The 25,955-nt window shown below is 44.4% G+C and overlaps 1 protein-coding gene and 1 non-coding gene across 2 annotated transcripts; both read right to left on the reverse strand.

Annotated features, from left to right (window-relative positions):
• Nucleotides 1–46: 46 nt before the first annotated feature.
• LOC135536752 (protein RRP5 homolog) lies at nt 47–25,918 on the reverse strand. The gene is made up of 35 exons (XM_064963001.1): nt 25,839–25,918; nt 24,731–24,860; nt 24,018–24,155; nt 23,677–23,841; nt 22,719–22,880; nt 21,885–22,005; nt 21,390–21,565; nt 20,990–21,097; nt 20,599–20,805; nt 20,041–20,165; nt 19,743–19,806; nt 19,340–19,486; nt 12,710–12,961; nt 12,131–12,256; nt 11,730–11,924; nt 11,300–11,473; nt 10,774–10,987; nt 10,420–10,572; nt 10,073–10,182; nt 9,277–9,770; nt 9,063–9,125; nt 8,875–8,971; nt 8,687–8,776; nt 8,403–8,508; nt 7,939–8,116; nt 7,561–7,617; nt 7,261–7,383; nt 6,820–6,942; nt 6,383–6,551; nt 5,669–5,935; nt 5,127–5,377; nt 3,340–3,508; nt 2,940–3,093; nt 2,444–2,609; nt 47–614 (listed from the first exon to the last, which is right to left on the reverse strand). The coding sequence occupies exons 2-35, from the start codon at nt 24,836–24,838 to the stop codon at nt 443–445; spliced, it is 5,424 nt and encodes a 1,807-aa protein (XP_064819073.1). The 5' UTR covers nt 24,839–24,860; nt 25,839–25,918; the 3' UTR covers nt 47–442.
• LOC135540555 (small nucleolar RNA SNORA53) lies at nt 4,837–5,078 on the reverse strand. The gene has a single exon (XR_010455844.1). It is a non-coding gene; the product is annotated as a small nucleolar RNA SNORA53 (small nucleolar RNA).
• Nucleotides 25,919–25,955: the final 37 nt, after the last annotated feature.

A 25,955-nucleotide genomic window follows, 5' to 3' on the forward strand; every position in this document is an offset into this window, starting at 1 on the left:
TGTGGTGCATCTTCTGTGGATGATTAGTAGATGGTATATAAGACAATCAGGTTATTTAGTATAATTTATTTGATTACAAAATGATTGTCATTCTACTCAGTCAGGACAGTGTGATTTTTCATCCTTACATACACACAAAAAGTACATTTTAAATTATGCTATTTATACAAAATGGGTTAAAACGACCAGGTAGAATGACCTCCCACATTTCAAAGTCCATATCATGTGTCACCATTTGAAAGCTTTCACGCAATTAACAAAATCTCTCCTCTGAATATCCAACAGCAGGGTGTGTATCTGTGTGGCTACATCTGTGTGTGTCGAGGCTGTTACGACACTCAGGTCAGGCTTCCCCCCTGAGCTCTTTGCCAGTTTGCTTCTTTTCCCACAGTTGCACAACAGCTGTTGGAAAATACCCAAAACATGACGTGTGTGTGTGTCTCTATCTGGCGGCCTCTGTCCCTTTAGACTCCACGTACTCCAGAGCCTTGCCCTTGACAGCCTGGATGCTCTCTGGCGTGCCGCTCTTCTTCTCATACTCCAGGTAACGCTTGAAGAAGAACTTGATCCGCTTCACCGCCACACTCAGGTGGATCACACGGTCAAACACAGCCCTGAACACAGCAAACAGGATATTAGACCAGGTCACATAACAGGAAACACCTTGCTACCAATGACGGTGCATTCGGAAATTATTCAGACCCCTTGACTATTTTCACATTTTGTTACGTTACAGCCTCATTCTAAAGTGAAATAAAAATCCCTCAATCTACACACAATACCCCATAATGACAATGTTTGCAAATTTATTTAAAAATTATTATTATTTTTTTTTAAATCACATTTACATAAGTATTCAGACTCTTTACTCAGTACTTTGTTGAAACATCCTTGAATCTTCTTGGGTATGTCGCTACAAGCTTGGCCCACCTGTATTTGGGGAGTTTCTCCCATTCTTCTCTGAAGATCCTCTCAAGCTCTGTCAGGTTAGATGTGGAGCGTCAAGGCAAAGCTATTTTCAGGTCTCTCCAGAGATGTTCGATCAGGCCCAAGTCCGGACTCTGGCTGGGCCACTCAAGGACATTCAGAGACTTGTCCCAAAGCCAATCCTGCGTTGTCTTGGCCCTGAGCTTAGGGTCGCTGTCCTGTTGGAAGGTGAACCTTCTCCCCAGTCTAAGGTCCTGAGTGCTCTGGAGCAGGTTTTCATCAAGGATTTCTCTGTACTTTGCTCCCTTCATCTTTCCCTCGATCCTGACTAGTCTCCCAGTCCCTGCCGCTGAAAAACATCCCCACAGCATGATGCTGCCACCACCGTGTTTCACCGTAGGGATGGTGCCAGGTTTCCTCCAGACATTCCGCTTGGCATTCAGGCCAAAGAGTTCAGTCTTGGTTTCATCAGACCAGGGAATCTTGTGCCTTTTACCTTCAATGCTGCAGAAATGTTTTGGTTCCCTTCTCCATATCTGTGCCTCGACACAATCCTGTATCGGAGTTCTACGGACAATGCCTTTGACCTAATGGCTTGGTTTTTGCTCTGACATACACTGCCAAGTGTGGGACCTTATATAGACAGGTATGTGCCTTTCCAAATCATGTCCAATCAATTGAATTGACCACAGGTGGACTCCAATCAAGTTGTAGAAACATCTCACGGATGATCAATGGAAACAGGATGCACCTGAGCTCAATTTCAAGTTACATAGCAAAGGGTCCGAATACTTATGTAAATAAGGTATCTGTTTTTTAGTTTGAATAAATGTGCAAAATAAATTCCAAAACCCTGTTTTCGCTTTGTCATTATGGGGTATTGTGTGCAGATCGAGGATTTACATTTTTTAAATCCATTTTAGAATAAGGCTGTAACAAAATGTGGGAAAAGTCAAGTGATCTGAATACCTTCCAAATGCACTGTATATGGTAGTTAGCATATGCCCCTAATAACACCTAAATTCATGACTAGTTACAAAAGTCAAATTTATTTGTAATTTATTTTACCTTTTTTTAACTAGGCAAGTCAGTTAAGAACAAATTCTTATTTTTAATGACGGCCTAGGACGGCCTTGTTCAGGGGCAGAACGACAGATTTGTACCTTGTCAGGTCGGGGACTCGATATTGCAACCTTTCGGTTACTAGTCCAACACTCTAACCGCTAGGCTACCCTGCCGCCCCCAAATTAATGAATACAAGTTTGTTAGTTGAGGTGGTGAAGAACTTACATGTACATACTTTCCTAGACTAAAGTTGATCATATTTCATATTCAAATATGACATGTTTTCATAAATGAAATATTACTGGGTCAGCCTGGTCCCAGATGTGTTGGTGCTTTATTGCCAACTCCTATGGTCATTGTCATGCCAAACAGACCTGGGATCAGGCTATTCCAACGTCATTTCGTAAACAAAACAAAACCAAACCAGCGAGGCGCCGTCGGGCCCACTCACCGGACTTCCTTCTGGGAGCCGTGTTTGACCATGAGGTCTATGAAGACGGACCACAGATCGGTGCGTTTGGGGTAGCTGGTCAGGATCCTGTCCAACATGGCCTTTCCTCGCTCTACGTCTCCGTAGCGGAACTCCAGCTGGGCAAACTTCGCTATCAGATCCACATCTGAAGAGGACAACGGAGAAGGTGGATGGTTATGGTGTTAGTACCTTTTTGACTCTATGACAAAAAGGTACTAACTAAGAGCCGTCAACCTGGACAAATGACTTGGTGAGGAGATCTGTTGAAAGATAAACGGACTGAGTAGAATCAGGACAGGAAAGATTGGCGTAAGCAATACAGCCAAAATTCCACAAGATAGTGCTATTTGCCATCTTGTTTATATCAATCCAACCCAGTGTCCAATAGGAGCTAGAGGTCGAATAGGGAATGTGTTGAGGTATGGGGCTCCCAAAAGGTGTGTACGAGTCCTAAAGGCGATAACAGGGGCCTTACTGTCTTTGTTCGGCAGGCTCTTGATGGCCCTCTGTAGCAGGGCGCTGGCCGCGTCACTCTGACCCTGCTGAAGCAGGAAGGTCCCGTAGCTCAGCCACACAGCCTTCTCCTGACGGAACCGCTTCACCATGGTCTTGTACAGACCTTCCGCCTCCTACACACACACACACACAATTGATGAGAACCTACTCCAAACCGCACCAGTAAAAACAGCGAGCTAGCAGGACCATTCAACAGAAGAAAACGTACAAGAAGCTCAGAAAAAAAAAAAAAGTTCCCAATACAACATCTAACGTGCTTTAATACGACAAAGTATAAATACGCGAAGTATATCACCTTTTGTTCATTGAGGAATGTTAGCCGTTGTAATGAATGTTTGTGAGCCCTGGCAGTAAGCTACCTTAGTCTTCTGACACTTGGCGTAGATGTCAGCCAGCTGCTGGTAGACGGGCATGGGTTCACAATACTGCACGGCTCGCTCAAACACCTTCTGAAGACTCTCCTCTGTCCCATACAGGTTCTCCAGGTTCAACAGAGCCACCCACACATTCAGCTTCTCCTGCTCTTCTCTGAGGGAGAATACACACATGTTATAGAATACATACGTTATGCACCCTTTCCCTCTTTTTTTTTTGTGATACATTTTTGTAAGAATTATTTGATGACAGACAGGATACAGACATGACACACAATCAACATTATTTTTGATAGATATAAATAAATATTAAAAAATAAAAATAATTTTTAAATTTGAATAATAAAAGTTGTAAATGTGCTTTATGAGTAGTGCGTGACCCTAGAGTGGCAACACATACATCCTACGTGATTTCAACTGGGTCTTTCTGCATTCTGATTGTTTAATACTGTTCAATTCAACCAAAAATATTTTTCTACATTTTTTATAAATCTCTGTATTTCCTGCTCAAATTTGAGATAATTTCCATACTGGGCTGCACGATACAGGCAAACAATCTAGGCCTTATTTTTAACCAAATGTTGCAACTGCGATTTGACTTGCAATTCAGAGCAAAACACTTGGGTGAACTGTTGGAACCATGGAAATAGAATGATTATTCTAATTCTATAGTTGGAATGTAATAGTGGGCACTTTGAATAGTGTTGTTTGACATGACAATGAATGAAAATGCCAGGGAGGAGTTATTGAGACAGAGTAGCAACCAAAGGGTTGACAAGTGTTTCCTTGGGGACCCTATAATCTTTGGCTACGTTGAATGTTTTCTTTAAGCTACTTCATTTAGCTAACATATTCATGCTTTGCGTATTCGTCTGATTTAGAAGATACACGTATTATCAGGCTGTATAGCTGATTACGTTTGCTCTGACTCAGTACATTTATTAGCTAGCTAGCCAGCTAACTAGGGATTAGCGGCAAATAAGTTTAAGGCCCAATTTTTCTAAGAAAATACTAATTAGCTGTTAGCAGATGTAGGAAACAAAAATTAAGTGTAATTGTAGAACACTAGTGGATTTATATTAAGAAGCAAAGTGAAAACGGCATCATTGTCATCAACATTGTTGCATTTCAACCATGCAGACTGAACTCAAGTGTCTCGCGGTCGAGGAACAACAAATGCGCTCCTTGAGTGACGGGGGGCGGGGCTCGGTGTGTGTGGAAACAGGCATGAAGTGAGAGAGAGAGAGCAGAGAGATGACCCAAGTAGCGAAGTAAACTATAAAAATGGATGTTACATACAGGGTATCACATTTAACAAACCAAACATTCAAATACCGTTTTAGAAGGTCAAGTTAAAAAAATTAAAAACGGTCCGTGCATCAATACCGGTACATCATAAAATACAGTACACTGCCCAGCCCTAATCAACACATTCATATCCCCCCACGCCAACCTACCCACAGGACCCGCTTTCCTCTTCGTGTTGTCCGCCCCCCAGCCTAGCTGCGCTGGTAGAATCCCCCCCAGTAGGACTGAGGGTTGCCAGAGCAACAGTGGGGCTGGGCGGGGCAGGTAGACTGCTCTCACACACCAATGACTCAAGCACCTCCAACTGTACAGCCAGAAAGCTGCTGAGGGCCTCCAGGCTGGAGTTGCAGCACTCAGAGAGCGACGACAGCACCAGCACAGGAGAACCCTCCAGAAGTGGATCTAAGGAGCGTGTTATGAACACACACACACACACACACACCTGTCCCCACCACACCACTAACCTGAAGGAGATGGTCTTCAGAGCCCTCTCAGCCACCCCTCGAGCCTGTTCTATCTGTGTGGCCTGCAGGTGGAAGGCCATGAATTGCAGCCAGAGCAGAGAGCTGTCAGGCGAGCCGAGTAGCAGGCGCTCAAAGCTAGCCGCCGTCTGGGGTCGCAGGCCTGGGTCCATCAGCTCCGTCTCCAGCTTGGTCAGGGCCTTCTCAGCCTCCCGCTTCTCCACCTCCTGCTCATGGTGAGACTTCTTCTGGGGCTGGGTGGACGAGGGGGATGAAAGAAGGAAAGAAGAAAAGAAAAAAGGAATGAACGAAAGGATTTAGGAGAGTGGCAGCGAAAGATAGCTAGATAAAGGTCATGCAAGGTCATGAAAACAATACCAGTACTATAAATAATCCAAGGGAGAGGTCAAACATACACCTCCATGAACATTTGAGGCTGTACAGCCATTCTAACCCTCATAGCAAATGCAAAGCAAACATTCCTTTACTAAGTGATTTCCTTTAGTAGGTGCCACTCATAGTACAACCCCAGCATTACTCGTTACCTTAGTGTTCACCTCGCCGTCCTCCCCGTCGCTGGAGTCCTCTCCCCCCAGGGCAGCGGGCGCTGGTTTCAGGGCGCTCAGCGCTGCATCCCAGGGGAACCCTCCTGTCACCTGCAGTCTGGCCGGCTGCACTGGGACGGGCTTCTCTACCTCCGCAGGCTCACACTTATTTTCCTCCTCTTCTTCTCTGAAGTACACCTCCACTCCGCTGTCGCTGTCCTCTCCTTTCCCCTTCGTCTTCTTCCTCAAAATATTTTCTGCAGTTCCCTGCGTTAAGACAGAAGATAAGTGATTATATGGATTAGACATTCCAGTCCCCGGTCAAACTGCTAGGGCAACCCAAGTTATACAGTGATCAGTGCTTCCTCTATTCTATGTAGTAGTATTAGTATCAGTGACATCATGGAAGAGGACAGGTTTTCTTTTAAAATAGCTAATTATTTGAAATTGTATTACATGTATACATTTTTCTTAATAAAAAGCACTCACATCTCAGTTATATTGTTGCAGGTGTCTTGTCACTTTGTTTATTCAAACTAAAAACGATTAGCTTGTATTTCACCCTCAGTGGGGTCACCAGAAACATCTGGTTTTCAGGGATACAGCATCTCCAACGTAGCTTCCTTTACCTCTGAAAACTGGATGTGATGACCCCGCTCAGACGCCTGCTACGTTAGATGACCTTGTATTAACAAAAGGGGGACAAATAGACACCTGCTTGCTCTCCGACTCCGTGCGTTTCCTCTTCTTGGTGGCGTCACGCTTCTCCTTGGCCTCTCCCGTCAGGCGCAGGTTCAGCCCCAGGGATTCTGGGAGCACGTCTGGTCTCCCAGTGTCCTCTTGGAGCAGAGACAGATCCACCAGCCCGCTTTCTTTGTCGACGCTGCGAGGAACAACACAGTGATAAAAAAATAATAATTTAGAAACCTAAAAACTCCTACACATTGGTTTGCTCCATAATAACCCTGTGGGTCACAGACATGTTCAATATAACAAATAAATCTAGGTTATTACCCAAAAATATGACTAACTTCCTCCTTGTTTTATGGAACACCCCTATTCTAGAATGAGATGGTCAGGAAGGGCCGACCTATTCCCCTAGCAGTGATGGTGGGGTTGTACCAAATTATTGTAGGAGGGGGGGGCCTTACCTGAGGATCTTGGTGGTGAGCAGTTTGGCCTGCGGTACTTTCTTGGCATAGTCTTGGTGGCTCGCCACAAAGTACTTAGTGGCCTTCTGGAACTGGGCTCTGCCCTGTATGGATCTAGACAAACTGTCAAAAACAAAAAGGCAACATTTTCAATTAGCTATATTACCATAGCAACAGCTTTTCTACATTGGGTTTTCAAAATCACAATCGTTCTTCAGGAAAAAGCTGCATGATAATTCCATATCTTCCCAGACCATTGTACATGTATACTAAAGGGACGGTGAATCTGAGATATATTGTCTAAGTATAAAACAGTAGTAATGAATACCGTACATGTATTTTCGATTCATAGTTTCATATCTTTCCAAGACATTGTAAAGGTATGCCATTGTTTTTAAATAAAAGGGTTGGTTTCTATAAAGGGATAATGGACTGAGTTACCTAACAAAGACTCCATGTGCATTGACAGTCCTCACATAGCCTCTGACGATCTGCCCCTCTGACAGGTCTTCGAGAGACACAATCTCTGGGTCCTGTACTACCAAGGCCTTCTCTGGGTTCGTCCTGAAAGATCATTCAAATGATTCACTTAGAATATGCCCTTTTCCAGTGCCTAACATAGATATATGACAGTTAGAACGGAGAGAGTGACATGTATAGGGTTGAATAGGGTGTCGTTATTGCTTTGGGAGTCATTTCCTAATACTCTTGAACTCTTTAATTCATTTTGGGGAATCGTACCTCGAAGAGCGGAGGGACAACTGCCAATTGCTCGTCGCCTCTCCTACAATGCAGCACCTAGAAAGAGAGCACAAAACATTAACACATTACTTAGTATAATCTTGAAATAACTTGAATTACATAAATAAGACCAGCTTTAGAGAGTTAACCATTTTAACTTGACTAACTTTTAGACTGGTCCAGTTAGCCTTTAACCCAGGTTTAAAGTGTGCCACTGACCTGACCAGCTGGTCCAGTTAGCCTTTAACCCAGGTTTAAAGTGTGCCACTGACCTGACCAGCTGGTCCAGTTAGCCTTTAACCCAGGTTTAAAGTGTGCCACTGACCTGACCAGCTGGTTCAGTTAGCCTTTAACCCAGGTTTAAAGTGTGCCACTGACCTGACCAGCTGGTCCTTGCTGTACCGCTCCAGAGGTTTTGGCTTATATTTGTCGGCTAGGTCCTCCATGGCAACCGTTCCCATGGCGTTGAATGGCAGCTTCACCAGCAGACCCAGGTTTGGATCGAGCTTCTGCACCAACCCCATGATTACATGGCCCTTCTCCAACTTGTGTACACCTGACAGCGATTGACAACCAACACTACGAGTGAGTAAATGCAACCACAACATAGCGAGACAGACCATTATATGGTGAGTCGACATGTCTGTATGATGGTTCAAAGGTTAAAAGTTGGTTATGCGTTGATAGTTCTGTACTGGTGGTTAGAAGGGCCTATTTTCAATGTACTGATGTTTAGAAGGTTCTATGTAATATTCAATGTACTATTGATGGTTGGGTCTTATATTCACTGTATTGATGGTCAGAAGAGGGTTGTGTTTCTTGTGTTTATTTTGTGTCCTTACCATTGAGGGACAATGAGAGGCGTGAGGGCTTGGAGGAGTTGACTGTCACCACCTTAGCACTGACCGCCTGGCCCAGCTTGAACAGCTTCTCTGGGTGTTTGGCACCCTGAATAAGTACAATTACAAATGATTTTCGTGAACCTATTAGGGTGAACACAGATCCATACAGTATAAGGGATATCACTATCTTCATTTGACCGTATTACAAAAATGTCGAGGTCTTTGAGGGAATTCCCCATAGAATTAATGGGAAAAACATTGATTTAAGTGTATATAAAACATACTTCAGGGTCAGACGTCATGGCCAGTTGTTCAACAGTTCCAGTTACTGAGGGACCAGTAGTCACTTCTAGACACTTCCTCTTTGGAAAGTACTGAGGAAGAAATACACATTTAACACAACTTAGTACTACTACTAAACATGTTTCACACATTCTGTATAACAAGTCACTTAACATTTGTTCAAACTCACCTTTGACACAAAGCAAATGACGTCGTCGCCAACCTGATAACGCTTCAGCTTCTCTTTGGTCTTGACAGGCTTAACATCTGCGTCTTCTTTCAGGTTCCTGTGACCAGAGAGGGAAAGATTATCTAACAAGAAACCAAAAAGGCACTATAATAACAGAATACGTTCTTCTAAATGTTCAGAACATTTACCTGGGAAGAAGTGAGAGTTCAGGCATGGAGTACGTGAAGTTGGGATGGGAGAACGGCAAGAACCTAAAAAGAAAAAAGACAATATATATTAGCAACTCTAAAATAACGCAGATATTACAAACAGAATACCTGTAATTCAGAAATATCCTTCAAATTATCAAACTATATAACAAAATGTGGCTACTTAAATCTGTTACTATATTGTTATCCTTACCTGTGACTGTTGCCCTCCCGTCCTCCGATGACCCGGGCTGTGACCTCACTTCCTATCTTGAGGAGGGACGTGGGGAACGTTCCCACGCACACCACTTCCTGTATCTCGGACACGTGCACGCACCCCGTGCTCCCGTCCTCTAGCTTCACCAGCACACACGTAGGCTTCACTGTCTTCACCTTCCCCTTTACCACGTCGCCGTAGCGATACGTGCCCTTTGACCCCTTGGAGACGGAGATTAATCTTTTGCTCATGGGCGGTGCGAGTTTCCAGGACACTAGGGGGAGCCCTTCTAGTTCCTCGCAGCTGGATTTGGTGACGGTGATCGTCAGGGTTTTACCAGCGGTCAGTTTCTCAGAGTCAAAGCGGAACGTTTCGTTGAGGTGATTGGTGGTTTGGATGACCGTCAGTTGGGCCGTGTCGCCCAATGAGATGACGGCAAAGTCGCGGTCGGCGTGTTGCACAGTGGCAGTGTGTGTGGACCCTGCCTCTACCTATAAGGACACAGGTTATGAACTATCAAGATTTGAAGGCTTTTCAAAGTGGGAAAAAATGGTTTCGTCCATAAGGGTGCAGGGAGTTTCAACTTGAGGGATAATACAGATCTATTGCATTGAATAGTTGCTCATTTAATTAAAATTTTTAAACCAAATTAACCACTATTGACTTCTCAGCCACCCAACCACTCATAAAGAAGCTTCACGTAGTCACAAACGATGCTAGCTATAGTAGGGCAGTGTTCCAAACACACTATATAGGAACTAGGGTGCCACTTGAGATGCAGCCTTGTACTCACCGCTTTCCTCTTGCCGGTCAGTTTAGCCAAGAGGGACACGTAGACTTCAGAGGTCACGAGGTCAACGTGGAGGATTACCGGCATGCACTCCTGTCCAGTCGCCAACTTACCTGAAACATTACACACATTTAGTTTACATTATAACTATGACGTAGCGAATCAAAACATTCCCCAAGTGTCACACTCAAAAGATTCCGTGTGTTGTGTCTGGTAGAAGTTCCACTGGGTACACAGTCAATTCCATGTAAATTCAGTCAATGCAGGAGTTACAATTGTAATTTCAATTCACTTCCTGAATTGAAAGAGGATTGAGCACAACCCTGATTGGACATATAGTGAATATTCACCCGGCGCATGGTCCTTGGTGGCCAGTACGGTGGCTGCGCTGAGTTCGTCTGACTTGAAGGTGACACTTCCATCCTCCCTCACCTCGTCTACGCTCATCTTCATCCTCTGGCCTATGGTCACCGCAGACAGCTGCTTGAGTAGGTCAGAGTCACCTGTCAGAGACAGAGGGAGGAGAGAGGAGGAACAAGAGAAAGGAGGGAGTTAAAGGTAACTCTTACCATAATCATTTTGATCAATTTAAATGTATTGGAATAGCACTTTTGAACCTACTAGGAAAAGGGAACTTAGCAAACGGAAGAAAACTCATATTTCCTAGAACAGTGGACAACAACGTTACAACTCAACCCACGTACCTCTGCTGGCCATCATCTCCATCACCTCCTTCCTCTCCTGCAGGCCTCGGATCAGCCTGGCCTGGCCTTCTCTCTCAGGGGAGGGGACCTCTGACACCTTGAGACTGACCAGGAACCTGCGCTTCTCCTCATCCAAGTTGGTCACCTTGGCAAACACCGTATGGCCCAGCTGGAAGTGAGATGTCGTGTCACTGACGAACTTGTCACTCATGGCCTAGAGGGGAAAGAGTATGTCAATATAAATTATTCTATAGTAATGGCTTTTAGACAATGTTATTGATGATTTGAAGGAGAAAGGAGAGGTGAGCTGAGCTGCACCTTTTCAACAAACTGCATAATATATTCTTAGCTTACTCCCATTGACCCCTACTAACTCCCATTGACCCCTACTAACTCCCATTGACCCCTACTAACTCTTAGTAAATTCCAATTTACTCCCACTAACTCAATTGGAGTTAGTGGGAGTAAATTGGAATTTACTAAGAGTTAGTAGGGGTCACTAGTAACTCCTTCCCTACCAACTCACCGCTTTAGGGGCCAGGCCAACCAGACCATAGGGGAACTCCACAAACACTCCGTAGGGCATAATGTTCTTGACCCAGCCAATCAGCTGCACCCCAACTGTGATGTCAGAGAACTCCTTAGCCACCACGCCCCCCTCCTCCAGGAATGACTTCAGAGTGGGCTTTTTAGTCAGGGTCTTGAGACAGGCAGGGTTAAGGGAAAGAGGTACTGTGTAGTCGTACTACAGTAAAAAGTGGTTACGATGTCCTTTAGTAAGAGGTAGTCGTTTCCTTGGTATAGCCACTACATTCTAAAACACAACCACGACAGCCAACCGCAATGGTGAGACGAACACAGCATTCAGCCACACCGATGAGCGTTCTGTTATGTGTCTGAAATCGATGTGTGGAGGTAAGTGAGCCATCTGAAGTTCAAAAGTATGAAAAGGATACAATATTCGGTTTCTTCTCGCTGAGGCAGACAATGTTGGAGATGATGTCACCCTCTTCCAGCCCCTCCCACAGCAGTAGACAGTTGGACACGTGGTCGGAGAGGTGCATCACGGGTAGAAAGGCCGTGGTCTCCTCTGGGAGAATGGACACCTCCAGACCGGTAAGGACTTTACTCACCACCTTAACCTCCACTTTCTAAAACAATAAAAAAGACAAAACAGAAAGCAAAGAACAGTCTAGACTCCAAGCCAACAACAGAGATTAACCCAGCACATTTAATAACTGCATAGAACATGCAACTATAGAAAAGAGACACCATCTTTTTTTTTTTTTTTTTTTTACAAATTCAGAAATTATTATATGTGTTAACAATATGAAAGGATGTGCTGCAATTTTCTTACCTTCCCAACCTCAAAGTCAAACTTGGGTTTAGGCGGTCCCTCAGTGTCTCCTCCTGCCACTGCCTTGAAGGAAAGAAGGAGCTTCTCCTTCTCCACGTCACAGTTCAGCACTTTAGCCTTCACCACCTGAACAGAACAGAGAACCAAGGTAGCCGTTAAGACTGCGGTTAGAAAGGCAGCCCAATTCTGATATATTTATTTTACAATAATTGGTATTTTGACAATTAACATCAGACCTTTTCACATCAGATCTTTTCCAGATGTGATTGGTCAAAAGACCAATTAATGAAAAATAAATCCAAATTGGGCTGTCTGTCTAAACTAAGACTTCCCTGTTTTGATACAGAAGTTTACAAAAATAACCTTTTCTGACACCGGCAAGACAAACTGGTGGAAGAACTTCAGTTAAAGTGACTCTTATGTGTCAAAGTTCAATAACTATCAGTAGGCTACTTCAAAGTTATTCAAGAGGACAATTAGCCTATATCGCAAGAACACAGAAAAACAACGGAAAAATACAACGCATAAGAATTATCAAGATACAGAAAAGTTCCAGGCAGCCATTTTGTTTCCCCTCACCTGTCCAACGTAGAACATGTTCTCAGGAACTACCACTGGCTCCGTGCTGAGCTCGTTGGGGGGCACCAGCCCCTTGACTTCGCCGTAGAAACGGACGATGCAGCCAAAGTCCTTGACACAGACGATGAACCCGTGGGAGACGCGACCGCGGCGGGCATCTTCGTAGGTCAGGAATGGGGGTAGGGAGGAATCTATCAGGGCCCTTTTCCTGGTTAGGATCAGCTTCTTCTCCTGTGGGTCCACTGACAACACCTGAGACAGAGGGATGGAGGGAAACAGTTTTAAACTAAGAGATTAAACAGCAAACCAGACAAGCAAGCACAGAGTATGTTAAAACCTCTTAACTTCTTTGGGACTGGGGGGCAGTATTGACTTCCGGCGCCGACAGAGATGGCCGCCTCGCTTCGCGTTCCTAGGAAACTATGCAGTTTTTTGTTTTTTTACGTGTTATTTCTTACATTAGTACCCCAGGTCATCTTAGGTTTCATTACATACAGTCGAGAAGAACTACTGTATTTAAGATCAGCGTCAACTCACCATCAGTACGACCAAGAATATGTTTTTCGCGACGCGGATCCTGTGTTCTGCCTTACAAACAGGACAACGGAAGGGATCGCATGCAGCGACCCAAAAAACGACTCCGAAAGAGGGAAACGAGGCAGTCTTCTGGTCAGACTCCGGAGACGGGCACACCGTGCACCAATCCCTAGCATTCTTCTTGCCAATGTCCAGTCTCTTGACAACAAGGTTGATGAAATCCGAGCAAGGGTAGCATTCCAGAGGGACATCAGAGACTGTAACGTTCTGTGCTTCACGGAAACATGGCTCACTGGAGAGACGCTATCCGAAGCGGTGCAGCCAACGGGTTTCTCCACGCATCGCGCCGACAGAAACAAACAACTTTCTGGTAAGAAGAGGGGTGGGGGCGTATGCCTTATGGCTAACGAGACATGGTGCGATGAAAGAAACATACAGGAACTCAAATCCTTCTATTCACCTGATTTAGAATTCCTCACAATCAAATGTAGACCGCATTATCTACCAAGAGAATTCTCTTCGATTATAATCACAGCCGTATATATCCCCCCCCAAGCAGACACATCGATGGCTCTGAATGAACTTTATTTAACTCTTTGCAAACTGGAAACCATTTATCCGGAGGCTGCATTCATTGTTGCTGTGGATTTTAACAAGGCTAATCTGAAAACAAGACTCCCTAAATTTTATCAGCATATCGATTGCGCAACCAGGGGCGGAAAAACCTTGGATCACTGTTACTCTAACTTCCGCGACGCATATAAGGCCCTGCCCCGCCCCCCTTTCGGAAAAGCTGACCACGACTCCATTTTGCTGATACCTGCCTACAGACAAAAACTAAAACAAGAAGCTCCCACGCTGAGGTCTGTCCAACGCTGGTCCGACCAAGCTGACTCCACACTCCAAGACTGCTTCCATCACGTGGACTGGGACATGTTTCGTATTGCGTCAGATAACAACATTGACGAATACGCTGATTCGGTGTGCGAGTTCATTAGAACGTGCGTTGAAGATGTCCTTCCCATAGCAACGATTAAAACATTCCCTAACCAGAAACCGTGGATTGATGGCAGCATTCGCGTGAAACTGAAAGCGCGAACCACTGCTTTTAATCAGGGCAAGGTGTCTGGTAACATGACCGAGTACAAACAGTGCAGCTATTCCCTCCGCAAGGCTATCAAACAAGCTAAGCGTCAGTACAGAGACAAAGTAGAATCTCAATTCAACGGCTCAGACACAAGAGGCATGTGGCAGGGTCTACAGTCAATCACGGACTACAGGAAGAAATCCAGCCCAGTCACGGACCAGGATGTCTTGCTCCCAGGCAGACTAAATAACTTTTTTGCCCGCTTTGAGGACAATACAGTGCCACTGACACGGCCTGCAACGGAAACATGCGGTCTCTCCTTCACTGTAGCCGAGGTGAGTAAAACATTTAAACGTGTTAACCCTCGCAAGGCTGCAGGCCCAGACAGCATCCCCAGCCGCGCCCTCAGAGCATGCGCAGACCAGCTGGCTGGTGTGTTTACGGACATATTCAATCAATCCCTATACCAGTCTGCTGTTCCCACATGCTTCAAGAGGGCCACCATTGTTCCTGTTCCCAAGAAAGCTAAGGTAACTGAGCTAAACGACTACCGCCCTGTAGCACTCACTTCCGTCATCATGAAGTGCTTTGAGAGACTAGTCAAGGACCATATCACCTCCACCCTACCTGACACCCTAGACCCACTCCAATTTGCTTACCGCCCAAATAGGTCCACAGACGATGCAATCTCAACCACACTGCCCTAACCCATCTGGACAAGAGGAATACCTATGTGAGAATGCTGTTCATCGACTACTCGGCATTCAACACCATAGTACCCTCCAAGCTCGTCATCAAGATCGAGACCCTGGGTCTCGACCCCGCCCTGTGCAACTGGGTACTGGACTTCCTGACGGGCCGCCCCCAGGTGGTGAGGGTAGGTAACAACATCTCCTCCCCGCTGATCCTCAACACTGGGGCCCCACAAGGGTGCTTTCTGAGCCCTCTCCTGTGCTCCCTGTTCACCCACGACTGCGTGGCCACGCACGCCTCCAACTCAATCATCAAGTTTGCGGACGACATAACAGTGGTAGGCTTGATTACCAACAACGACGAGACGGCCTACAGGGAGGAGGTGAGGGCCCTCGGAGTGTGGTGTCAGGAAAATAACCTCACACTCAACGTCAACAAAACTAAGGTGATGATTGTGGACTTCAGGAAACAGCAGAGGGAACACCCCCCTATCCACATCGATGGAACAGTAGTGGAGAGAGTAGCAAGTTTTAAGTTCCTCGGCATACACATCACAGACAAACTGAATTGGTCCACTCACACAGACAGCATCGTGAAGAAGGCGCAGCAGCGCCTCTTCAACCTCAGGAGGCTGAAGAAATTCGGCTTGTCACCAAAAGCACTCACAAACTTCTACAGATGCACAATCGAGAGCATCCTGGCGGGCTGTATCACCGCCTGGTACGGCAACTGCTCCGCCCTCAACCGTAAGGCTCTCCAGAGGGTAGTGAGGTCTGCACAACGCATCACCGGGGCAAACTACCTGCCCTCCAGGACACCTACACCACCCGATGTTACAGGAAGGCCATAAAGATCATCAAGGACATCAACCACCCGAGCCAATGCCTGTTCACCCCGCTATCATCCAGAAGGCGAGGTTAGTACAGGGGCATCAAAGCTGGGACCGAGAGACAGAAGCTGTTTTTCAATCTCAAGGCCATCAGACTGTTAAACAGCCACCACTAACATTGAGTGGCTGCTGCCAACACACTGACACTGACTCAACTCCAGCCACTTTAATAATGGGAATTGATGGGAAATGATGTAAATATATCACTAGCCTCTTTAAACAATGCTACCTTATATAATGTTACTTACCCTACATTATTCATCTCATATGTATACGTATATACTGTACTCTATATCACCTACTGCATCCTTATGTAATACATGTATCACTAGCCACTTTAACTATGCCACTCTGTTTACATACTCATCTCATATGTATATACTGTACTCGATACCATCTACTGTATCTTGCCTATGCTGCTCTGTACCATCACTCATTCATATATCCTTATGTACATATTCTTTATCCCCTTAGACTGTGTATAAGACAGTAGTTTAGGAATTGTTAGTTAGATTACTTGTTGGTTATTACTGCATTGTCGGAACTAGAAGCACAAGCATTTCGCTACACTCGCATTAACATCTGCTAACCATGTGTATGTGACAAATAAATTTGATTTGATTTGAGTAGCTTGGATTAAAAAGGTGCCCAGAGTAAACTGCCTGCTACTCAGGCCCAAAAGCTAGAATATGCATATAATTAGTAGATTTGGAAAGAAAACACTGAAGTTTCTAAAACTGTTCGACTGATGTCTGAGTATAACAGAACTAATATTGCAGGCAAAAACCAGAGAAAAAAATCCAACCAGGGAGTGGGAAATCTGACGTTTGTAGTTTTTCAAGTCATAGCCAATCGAATATACAGTGTCTATGGGGTCATATTGCACTTCCTTAGGCTTCCACTAGATGTCAACAGTCTTTAGAACCTTGTTTGAGGATTCTACTGTGAGGGGGAGAGAAAGAGAGCGATTTCAACCAGGTGTCTGTCAGAGTGCCACAAGCTGATCACGTGCACCTGTGAGAGGTAGCTGCGTTCCATAGCATTTCTAAAGACAAAGGAATTCTCCGGTTGGAACATTATTGAAGATTTATGTTAAAAACATCCTAAAGATTGATTATATACATTCTTTGACATGTTTCTACGAACTGTAATATAACTTTCTTAACATTTCGTCGGAACAAGTGATTGTGCATTTGGATTACTGGGCTAAACACGCAAACAGTATTTGGACATAAATGATGGACTTGATCGAACAAAAAAAACATTTATTGTGGAACTGGGATTCCTGGGAGTGCATTCCGATCAAGATCATCAAAGGTAAGTTAATATTTATAGCTCTATTTCTGACACCTCGCCTTCTTTGGAAAATGGCTGGATGTTTTTCTGTGACTAGCGCTGACCTAACATAATCGTTTGGTGTGCTTTCGCCGTAAAGCCTATTTGAAATCGGACACTGTGGCTGGATTTACAAGACGTTTATCTTTAAAATGGTTTAAAATACTTGTATGTTTGAGGAATTTTAATTTGGGATTTCTTTTGTTTTGAATTTGGCGTCCTGCAATTTCACTGGCTGTTGGCGAGGTGGGACGCTACAGTCCCACATATCCCAGAGAAGTTAAGGATCTCTACAGATCGGTGTTCCACCCGCGGGACGGTTGAGCTAATGTGCGCTAATGCGATTAGCATGAGGTTGTAAGTAACAAGACCATTTCCCAGAACATAGACATATCTGATATTGGCAGAAAGCTTAAATTCTTGTTACTCTAACTGCACTGTCCAATTTACAGTAGCTGTTACAGTGAAAGATACCATACTATCATTTGAGGAGCGTGCACAGTTATGAACTTGAAAAGTTATTAACCTCTTGAAACTCTAGGGGCGCAATTTCATTTTTGGATGAAAAACGTTCCCGTTTTAAACAAGATATGTTGTCACAAAAAGATGCTCGACTATGCATATAATTGGTAGCTTTGGAAAGAAAACACTCTGACGTTTCCAGAACTGCAAAGATATTTTCTGTGCGTGCCCTAGAACGTGAGCTTCAGGCAAAACCAAGATGAGACGGCATCCAGGAAATGAGCAGGATTTTTGAGGCTCTGTTTTCCATTGTCTCGTTATATGGCTGTGAATGCGAGAGGAGTAAGTCTGCCCTTTCTGTCGTTTCCCCAAGGTGTCTGCAGCATTGTGACGTATTTGTAGGCATATCATTGGAAGATTGACCATAAGAGACCACATTTACCAGGTGTCCGCCCGGTGTCCTGCGCCGAAATTGGTGCGCAAAAGTCAGCTGCAAGTATTTTTCCACAGAATTCAGAGAAGAATGCAGGCTTCCACGAACGATATATCAATGAAGAGATATGTGAAAAAACACCTTGAGGATTGATTCCAAACAACGTTTGCCATGTTTCGGTCGATATTATGGAGTTAATTCGGAAAAAGTTTGACGTTGTAGGTGACTGAATTTTCGGTTCGTTTCCGTAGCCAAATGTGATGTACAAAACGGAGCGATTTCTCCTACACACAGACGCTTTCAGGAAAAACTGCGCATTTGGTATGTAACTGAGAGTCTCCTCATTGAAAACATCCGAAGCTCTTCAAAGGTAAATGATTTTATTTATTTGGTTATCTGGTTTTTGTGAAAATGTTGCGTGCTAAATGCTACTCAAAATACTCTTACACAAATTAGTCAATTGCTATGGTTCAAAAGCATATTTTGAAAATCTGAGATGACAGTGTTGTTAAGAAAAGGCTAAGCTTGAGAGCAGGCGCATTATTTTCATTTTATTTGCGATTTTCAGAAATCGTTAACATTGCGTTATGCTAATGAGCCTGAGGCTTTAGTCACGATCCCGGATCCGGAATGGGGAGTTTCAAGAGGTTTTAATCAACCAATTAGGCACATTTGGGCAGTATTGACAATTTTGAACAGAAATACAATGTTTCATTGGATCAATCTAAAACTTTGCACATTCACTGCTGCTACCTAGTGGCCAAAATTTTAATTGCGCCTGGGCTGGAATAATACATTATGACCTCTCTCTCACACTTCAAAGACGACGGTACAAAACGCATGTTTTTTTCTTTGTATTATCTTTTACCAGATCTAATGTATTATACTCTCCTACATTAATTTAACATTTTCACAAACTTCAACGTGTTCCCTTTCAAATGGTATGAATAATATGTATATTCTTGCTTCAGGTCTTGAGCTACAGGTAGTTAGATTTGGGTATGTCATTTTAGGCAAAAAAAAAAAAAAAAAGGGTCAGATCCTTACAAGACACTTATTAGGTAGATTAACCTACACCTAATATTTGCTAAAGAGAATTATGAGTAGGTGTTTCATCAATGATTGGTTCCCCAAGGTTAAAGGTCACCACAGTTGACCCTTTCTAAAGGTGAGCGGTTACATAGTACTACTGACCCGGCACTTGATGGGCATGCCCACTGTGTACTTCTTCTCTGGGTTCTTGAGGATGATGTCAGAGAGGTGTGTCCATGGAACCAGGCCTCTGATGTAGTCGGTCACCTTCACCATCATGCCATGGCTCTGGAGGGACGTCACCATGCCCTGGGAGAGAGGGAGGACAAACTGGGTTAAACACATGCCACTAGCAATGCACAATTTCCTGTTGGAAGGTTCCTGGAATCAGGAGCAAATCATCCAGAATCCCCCAACCTGGATTTCTAGAAAACGTTAGCGGATTTTTGCCACCCTGCGCACACAATCACAATGACGCTTTAATGGGCTAATGTGGTATCTTTTTTTGAAGACCTTTCAGGTGCTGTGCGAGAGAGTGACAAACTAAAAATATAAAATATCTTACCTGAACAATCTGTCCAGGTTGGATGTCATGGTATCTTCTGAAGAACGGGGCATCAACAATGCTCCTATAGGAGAGACAGCAAGGTTACAAGCTGGAACAAACATACGTCCTTTCCAAGCTGGAACAAACATACGTCCTTTCCAAGCTGGAACAAACATACGTCCTTTCCAAGCTGGAACAAACATACGTCCTTTCCAAGCTGGAACAAACATACATCCGAGAAATCTGGCCAAGAAAATTAAAACATTTGAATACCACTGCACTACAGGATCCCCATCCACACACACACCACACTTACTGACGCAGGCTGACCAGGTGCACCTGCTCCATGGGGATGAAGTCCATGATCCTACAGGTGTGTTCAGGCTTGGCCATGACACGGTTCAGGTTGAACGCCTCCATGGGCTCCTTCATGTGGTTCCTCTGGAGACGGGAGAAACGGACAGATCAAATCAAACCACTGCCACTAGGCCAGTCACAGACCACATTAGTCCACTTTCACTGGGCCAGGTCAAAACAACCATGGGTTTGAGGTTTTGTATTGTTTTTAATGTTGGCTCGTCACATGATCCAAGGGGCATGGGCTCACCATTATGTTCTCACCATAGCCGAAGAACTTCCTCATTCAAAACCCATCACAATATTCTCTACAACACTGTCTTTGTCCTAGAGTGGCTGATCCTTAGCATTTTGGCAGTAGTAAGGTGCTCCACCAGGTCTACAAAGAGGGCCTTGGCTGTAGTTAGTATGGTACACCAACAATATGGTCTACCAACAATAGGAACTAACATGTACGAAGACCCGAGTTGGTACTCACAAGACGCAACGCAAGTATGGTCTAACAACACGGACTTACATGTACAAACACCACAGTCTGGTCAGGCAGCTCCAGCATGGCTCCAGACAGGTGATGGAGAGCGGTCATCTTGCAGCCATGCGCCACCTCCCCTATCCTCTCAGTGGCCACCAGGTCCACGACGCCCCCTGGCTGCAGCAGGTGGCTGCGCAGGGACAGGCCCACCAGCCGGGTGGACGGCTCCACATAAAGGATGCAGGCCTTCACCTGGAAGAGAAAGGGGTAAGAGGTCAAAGGTCAATGAAGGTCAACTGAATGTAATGTCTAAACTAGATTACAGTCATAATTGGCCAATTTGAAATTCTCGTGAATATCTTGTTTTTTGTTTTGTTATTTGAGGTAGAAATAAGTACAACTCTTGCATCGAGCCCAATAGACTGTAAATTCTTACGCTGTCTCCCTCGTTGAATGTGGAGGCCTGTTCTGGTTCCAGGTGCATAAAGTCCACCAGGCCGGTGAAGGAGGAGAGGAACTCCAGAATCAGACCACGTGGGGTCACCTAGAACCACAGGGTCAACCACAATGAAACAGGACATCAACATATTATTGACTTTATAAAAAAAGAGACCTCTCAGGATATACAAAATTGCAAGTTCTCTCGTTGCTATCAATATTACAAAAAGTTTATACGTCAAGCAACAAGAGACATTTGCCAACAATACTAAACCACAAAACGGTGTAATTGTTCATTTATAATCATAGGTGTAAGCCAACACTTCTCTGTGCTTAGACTTAGACTACTAATATGTAGAAGATTGTTATTAGAATACAAGAGTATTCAGTCAATGTACCTTTTTGATCTGGGCCTTGACCAGTAGACCAGGCAGCAGGCTGGTAAGGGTCCAGCCGTGCGCTGTGTCTGCAACGGCCTGGGCCACCGCCGTGGGGCTCATGGACAGACGGACCACACGCCCATCGTTCTTCACCTCCTCCAACAGAGAAGTCACATACTGGCCCACCTTCAGCTCTGCAAACACCAGGGTGGTTGTGTTCGTTAGGCATCAAATGGAAGAAAACAGACTGAAACGGGAAGGGGCTACCGGGACTTGTCCCACAAGAAATACTCATTCATATTTTCCGTTGCAAAACATTTTAAACTTTTTCAATTGCGAGCCACAATGAACATGACCCAGAAAAGTCACATTCAACACAGTTAATAACACATTAGTCATTTTGACGTCTACAGAGTACATTGAAGAAATGTATCAGACTTCTGGAGAACCTAACAGCGTGACATTGAATGGAAAGCGTACTATATTTGATGTGAAAGGGGACTCTTTAGATACCTTTCGGACTATTCGTTTTGTCTTTGGCTGCCTGCTTGGGTAGGAAGGCCTTGGTTCCCTTGATGCCGAGGTCAACCAGGTAGCCGTGATCCTCAATACTCTCCACACAACCACTCAGGATCTGAAACAAAAACGTGACACGTCCGTCTTAGCCTAAAACATGACCTCAAATCATAAACAGGATATCACAACTTTTCTTTATTTTTCTAGCTCTTCTTAGACAAATGCCTCTATGTCTTCAACTGAAGAGACACTGCTCTGGGGAACTGAACCCAGAGACACAAAACATGACTCTGTATATGTACTAATCAGAATACTATTATGTTACTGTATATGTACTAATCAGAATACTAAATGTTACTGTATATTTTATGTATGAATTTTCTTATCTGATCACAGTACTGAAAATAATGTGTGTGAATGTGGTCAAGAGTTTCGTAACAATGACTGTCTGTTCCTTGGTACAAATGAATCAGACTGGCTAGAATGCTTATCTACACAAGAAAACCTTGACTCGTAATTATATTAAATTGGTAGGGAGACTGATGTGGGAAGGCTTGAGACACAGCCTTTGTACTGGAACGGAGATGGCACGGGATAGTGTTAGAACTAATGACGTCATTTTCAGTTTATAACCTGTGGTAACCTGTATTGTGGCAGTACTCTCTTGAATAAAGGCTGTTACTTGACTTTAAGACCGGGCTCTGTCCATTCCTATAAAATAAGGGTCTTACAAATCCTTATGAATTGACAGAGTGTTTAATTTTAATTGGGATTTAAAACAGAGAAATTAAATTCATTCAACAATCACATATACTGTAGGTGTTGACTCACCAAGCCAGCCTTCAGAGAGCCAGTACTCAAGCCCTTGTTGACCTCTTTGGGGTTGATTGACAGCTGAATGCTGACCGATCCTCCTTTGGCAGTGTCCAACCTGGCTACCAAACACCTGACCAACATGCCCGGGGAGAAGAGACTGTGGAGAGAGAAGATCTCCTGGAGAGAAAGAGCAAAGTGGATCCGTTAGGATGTGTTGTTCACACCTCATTCGTACAGTATCAGGAATTGTCTCCTGAGCTCTGTGAGGTCAGGAGCCCCACGGTGCACTAGCAAAAAAAAAATAATTAAAGCTGGATACGGTTTTTTGAACTCAGAGCAAAGTTCTTCTAAATATTGTATAATACGAGGATAAGACCTCACAGGCCGTGTATAGACTACAGTTAATTAAGTTTTTGTATTCTGATCGAGGAGTTTTGATCATGCAACTACGCCACATTTAAACATGGTCTACCGTGTCCGGATTCCCTTCCCCGCACCATATTCAAATGTCAGTAAGCATTCTGCAAAACGGTGGCATAGGCAAAAGATGATAATAGCACAAGAACTTGATGGCAGTAGCAAAACACTGTAACTAGTCAACTAGCCCCTGTAGCTAGCCAGCAAGCTCGGAACGCTAAAGGGGTTAGCATAACCATCTCTAGCACTCTAGCCAAAAACAGTTGTGTTTTTCAAAATATTAGCCAGCTGGGTTGCATTTATGAAGCCAGCAAACACGATCCTCACAATGCGTCCCTGAGGTGATCAGCCTTATATGAACCCAGTGCGACTTTTGTGCGCCTAGAACTGTCTTTTCAGTGATTATCGTATTCGGATAGCAGAAGTAGCATCTATGTGTCAAGTGTAGACATGCCCTTAGAACTGCCTTATTAGACATCTCAGAAACTAGTGCATAGCCTTTTACCTAGATAAGACAGAACAATCCCCTAGGTAGGAGTTACATTAAATGTGTTACCTCTGAAGAAGCAGAGTCCAGGTGGCCACTCAGTATCTTGGTGTACGAGTCCGAGATATTGGAAATGTTCAGGTATCCCAAAAGGCCGCTGGGCAGGTTAATCGTCACCTCAAAATCGGCCACCTCCTTCACACAGCCCAGCAGTAGGGTACCCACCTTCAGGCTCTGGGGGTAAAAAAAAACAGGATTGTGTTCATTAGTAATCAAACAGAAGTAAATGTACTGAAACTGACGGACTCCCTGGACTTGTCCAATAAGAAACGCCTTTTTACCCCTTTCCCTGTTACCCAACCTCTAAAAAAAATTGCAACGTTATAAAGTATGTTGCTGATTGAACTTACTTTTAACTGTAGGATATCTACAGAAGTTGTTGTATTGAGCTTCAGAGCCTCCTCTTTGCTCATCCTTTGCCTCTTAGCTTTCTTCAAGGCACCCTCTTTCTGTCCCTTCCTTTTCTTGGATTCCTCTGCTGTATGTGTCTGAAAGAGTCAACCACAATAGTATCTTTACTGACAGACAGAATACTGTTTGAGATGCACTTTTGAGCTTAGCTCTGGTCCAGAGTGCCAGCCGGCTGCACCGCCGCCAGAGTGCCAGCCGGCTGCACCGCCGCCAGAGTGCCAGCCGGCTGCACCGCCGCCAGAGTGCCAGCCGGCTGCACCGCCGCCAGAGTGCCAGCCGGCTGCACCGCCGCCAGAGTGCCAGCCGGCTGCACCGCCGCCAGAGTGCCAGCCGGCTGCACCGCCGCCAGAGTGCCAGCCGGCTGCACCGCCGCCAGAGTGCCAGCCGGCTGCACCGTCGCCAGAGTGCCAGCCGGCTGCACCGTCGCCAGAGTGCCAGCCGGCTGCACCGCCGCCAGAGTGCCAGCCGGCTGCACCGTCGCCAGAGTGCCAGCCGGCTGCACCGTCGCCAGAGTGTCAGTCGGCTGCACTGCCGCCAGAGTGTCAGTCGGCTGCACTGTCGCAAACTAATCCCTGGACCAGAGCTAATTTGAGTTAAAACAGCAATAAGGTTCGTATATCACCTTGATGATTGACAAGACTCGTGTTTTTACCTCGAACAGATTGTCCACTTCTGTATGCCTTCTCACAGGTTCTGCTTTACTTTCAGTGGTCTGCTTGGTTTTACCTCCACGAGGGAAGTCCTCCTCCGTTGCTGCCATGGTTGTTTACTGAATTAAAGGTCTACAGAGACAAAAAAACACAGTGAATGTTATCAATCAGAGAGAAAAGGGGGTGATAAGGGCTCTTTTAGAACACATGCCAGTGGTGGAAAAAGCACCCCATTTTCGTACTTGAGTAAAAGTAAAGATACCTTTAAAGACATTGACTCAAGTAAAAGTTAGTCACCCTGTAAAATACGACTTGAGTAAAAGTCTAAAAGTATTGGGTGTTAAATGTACTTAGGTATCAAAATTAGAAGTATAAATCATTTAAAATAGCTTATATTAAGCAAATCAGACGACAGTGTTCTTGTTTTTATTAGGATAGCCATGGGCACAGTTCAACACTGGCATAATTTACAAACGAAGCATTTGTGTTTAGTGAGTCTGCCAGATCTGAGGCAGTAGGGGTGACCAGGAATGTTCTCTTGATAACTGCGCGAATTGGACAATTGTCCTGTCTTGCTATGCATTCAAAATGTAATTTGTACTTTTGGGTGTCAGGGAAATGTATGGAGTAAAACGTACATTGTTTTCGTTAGAAAAGTAGTCAAAAATATGAATACTAACGTAAAGTACAGATACCCAAAAAAACGACTTAAAGTACTACTTAAAAGTATTTTTACACCACTGCACATGTCAAGCAATGTATGATTGCACAGTTTCATATATCTACTATTTCTAATACAACTATAATAAAGCTTTTGATTGTGTACACTTTGGCATTGCTATATGCGTATTGAGTGTATTATTTACCTTCTGCTTCACAAAATATTTAACTAGAATCTCGATGGCTTGTTAGCTAGCTAAATCCCCACTAGCACATCCCAAACACATCAGCAACATTGCTAACGTTAGCTAGTAAGCTACAGTCCATTAGCATGCAAGCTATACGTACCAGACAATCGGTTAAAACACAAAAATACAACAATCAATACGTGCCACCATTTTCCTCGATTGTACATGTTTATAAAATGTAACATCCACTAGCAAACTCTACCTTTTTCTTTTAAATATCCAGTTCATAAGTTGGTATGCAAACTCACATGTGTGGATCAGAAGCACACAATGTTTTCAAACAGGAAACGGTCTTGAGTAGGTGTTCCCCTAAGTGTCC

Source organism: Oncorhynchus masou, chromosome 5 (genome assembly GCF_036934945.1).
Source record: "Oncorhynchus masou masou isolate Uvic2021 chromosome 5, UVic_Omas_1.1, whole genome shotgun sequence".
In the NCBI taxonomy this organism is placed as follows: Eukaryota; Metazoa; Chordata; class Actinopteri; order Salmoniformes; family Salmonidae; genus Oncorhynchus; species Oncorhynchus masou.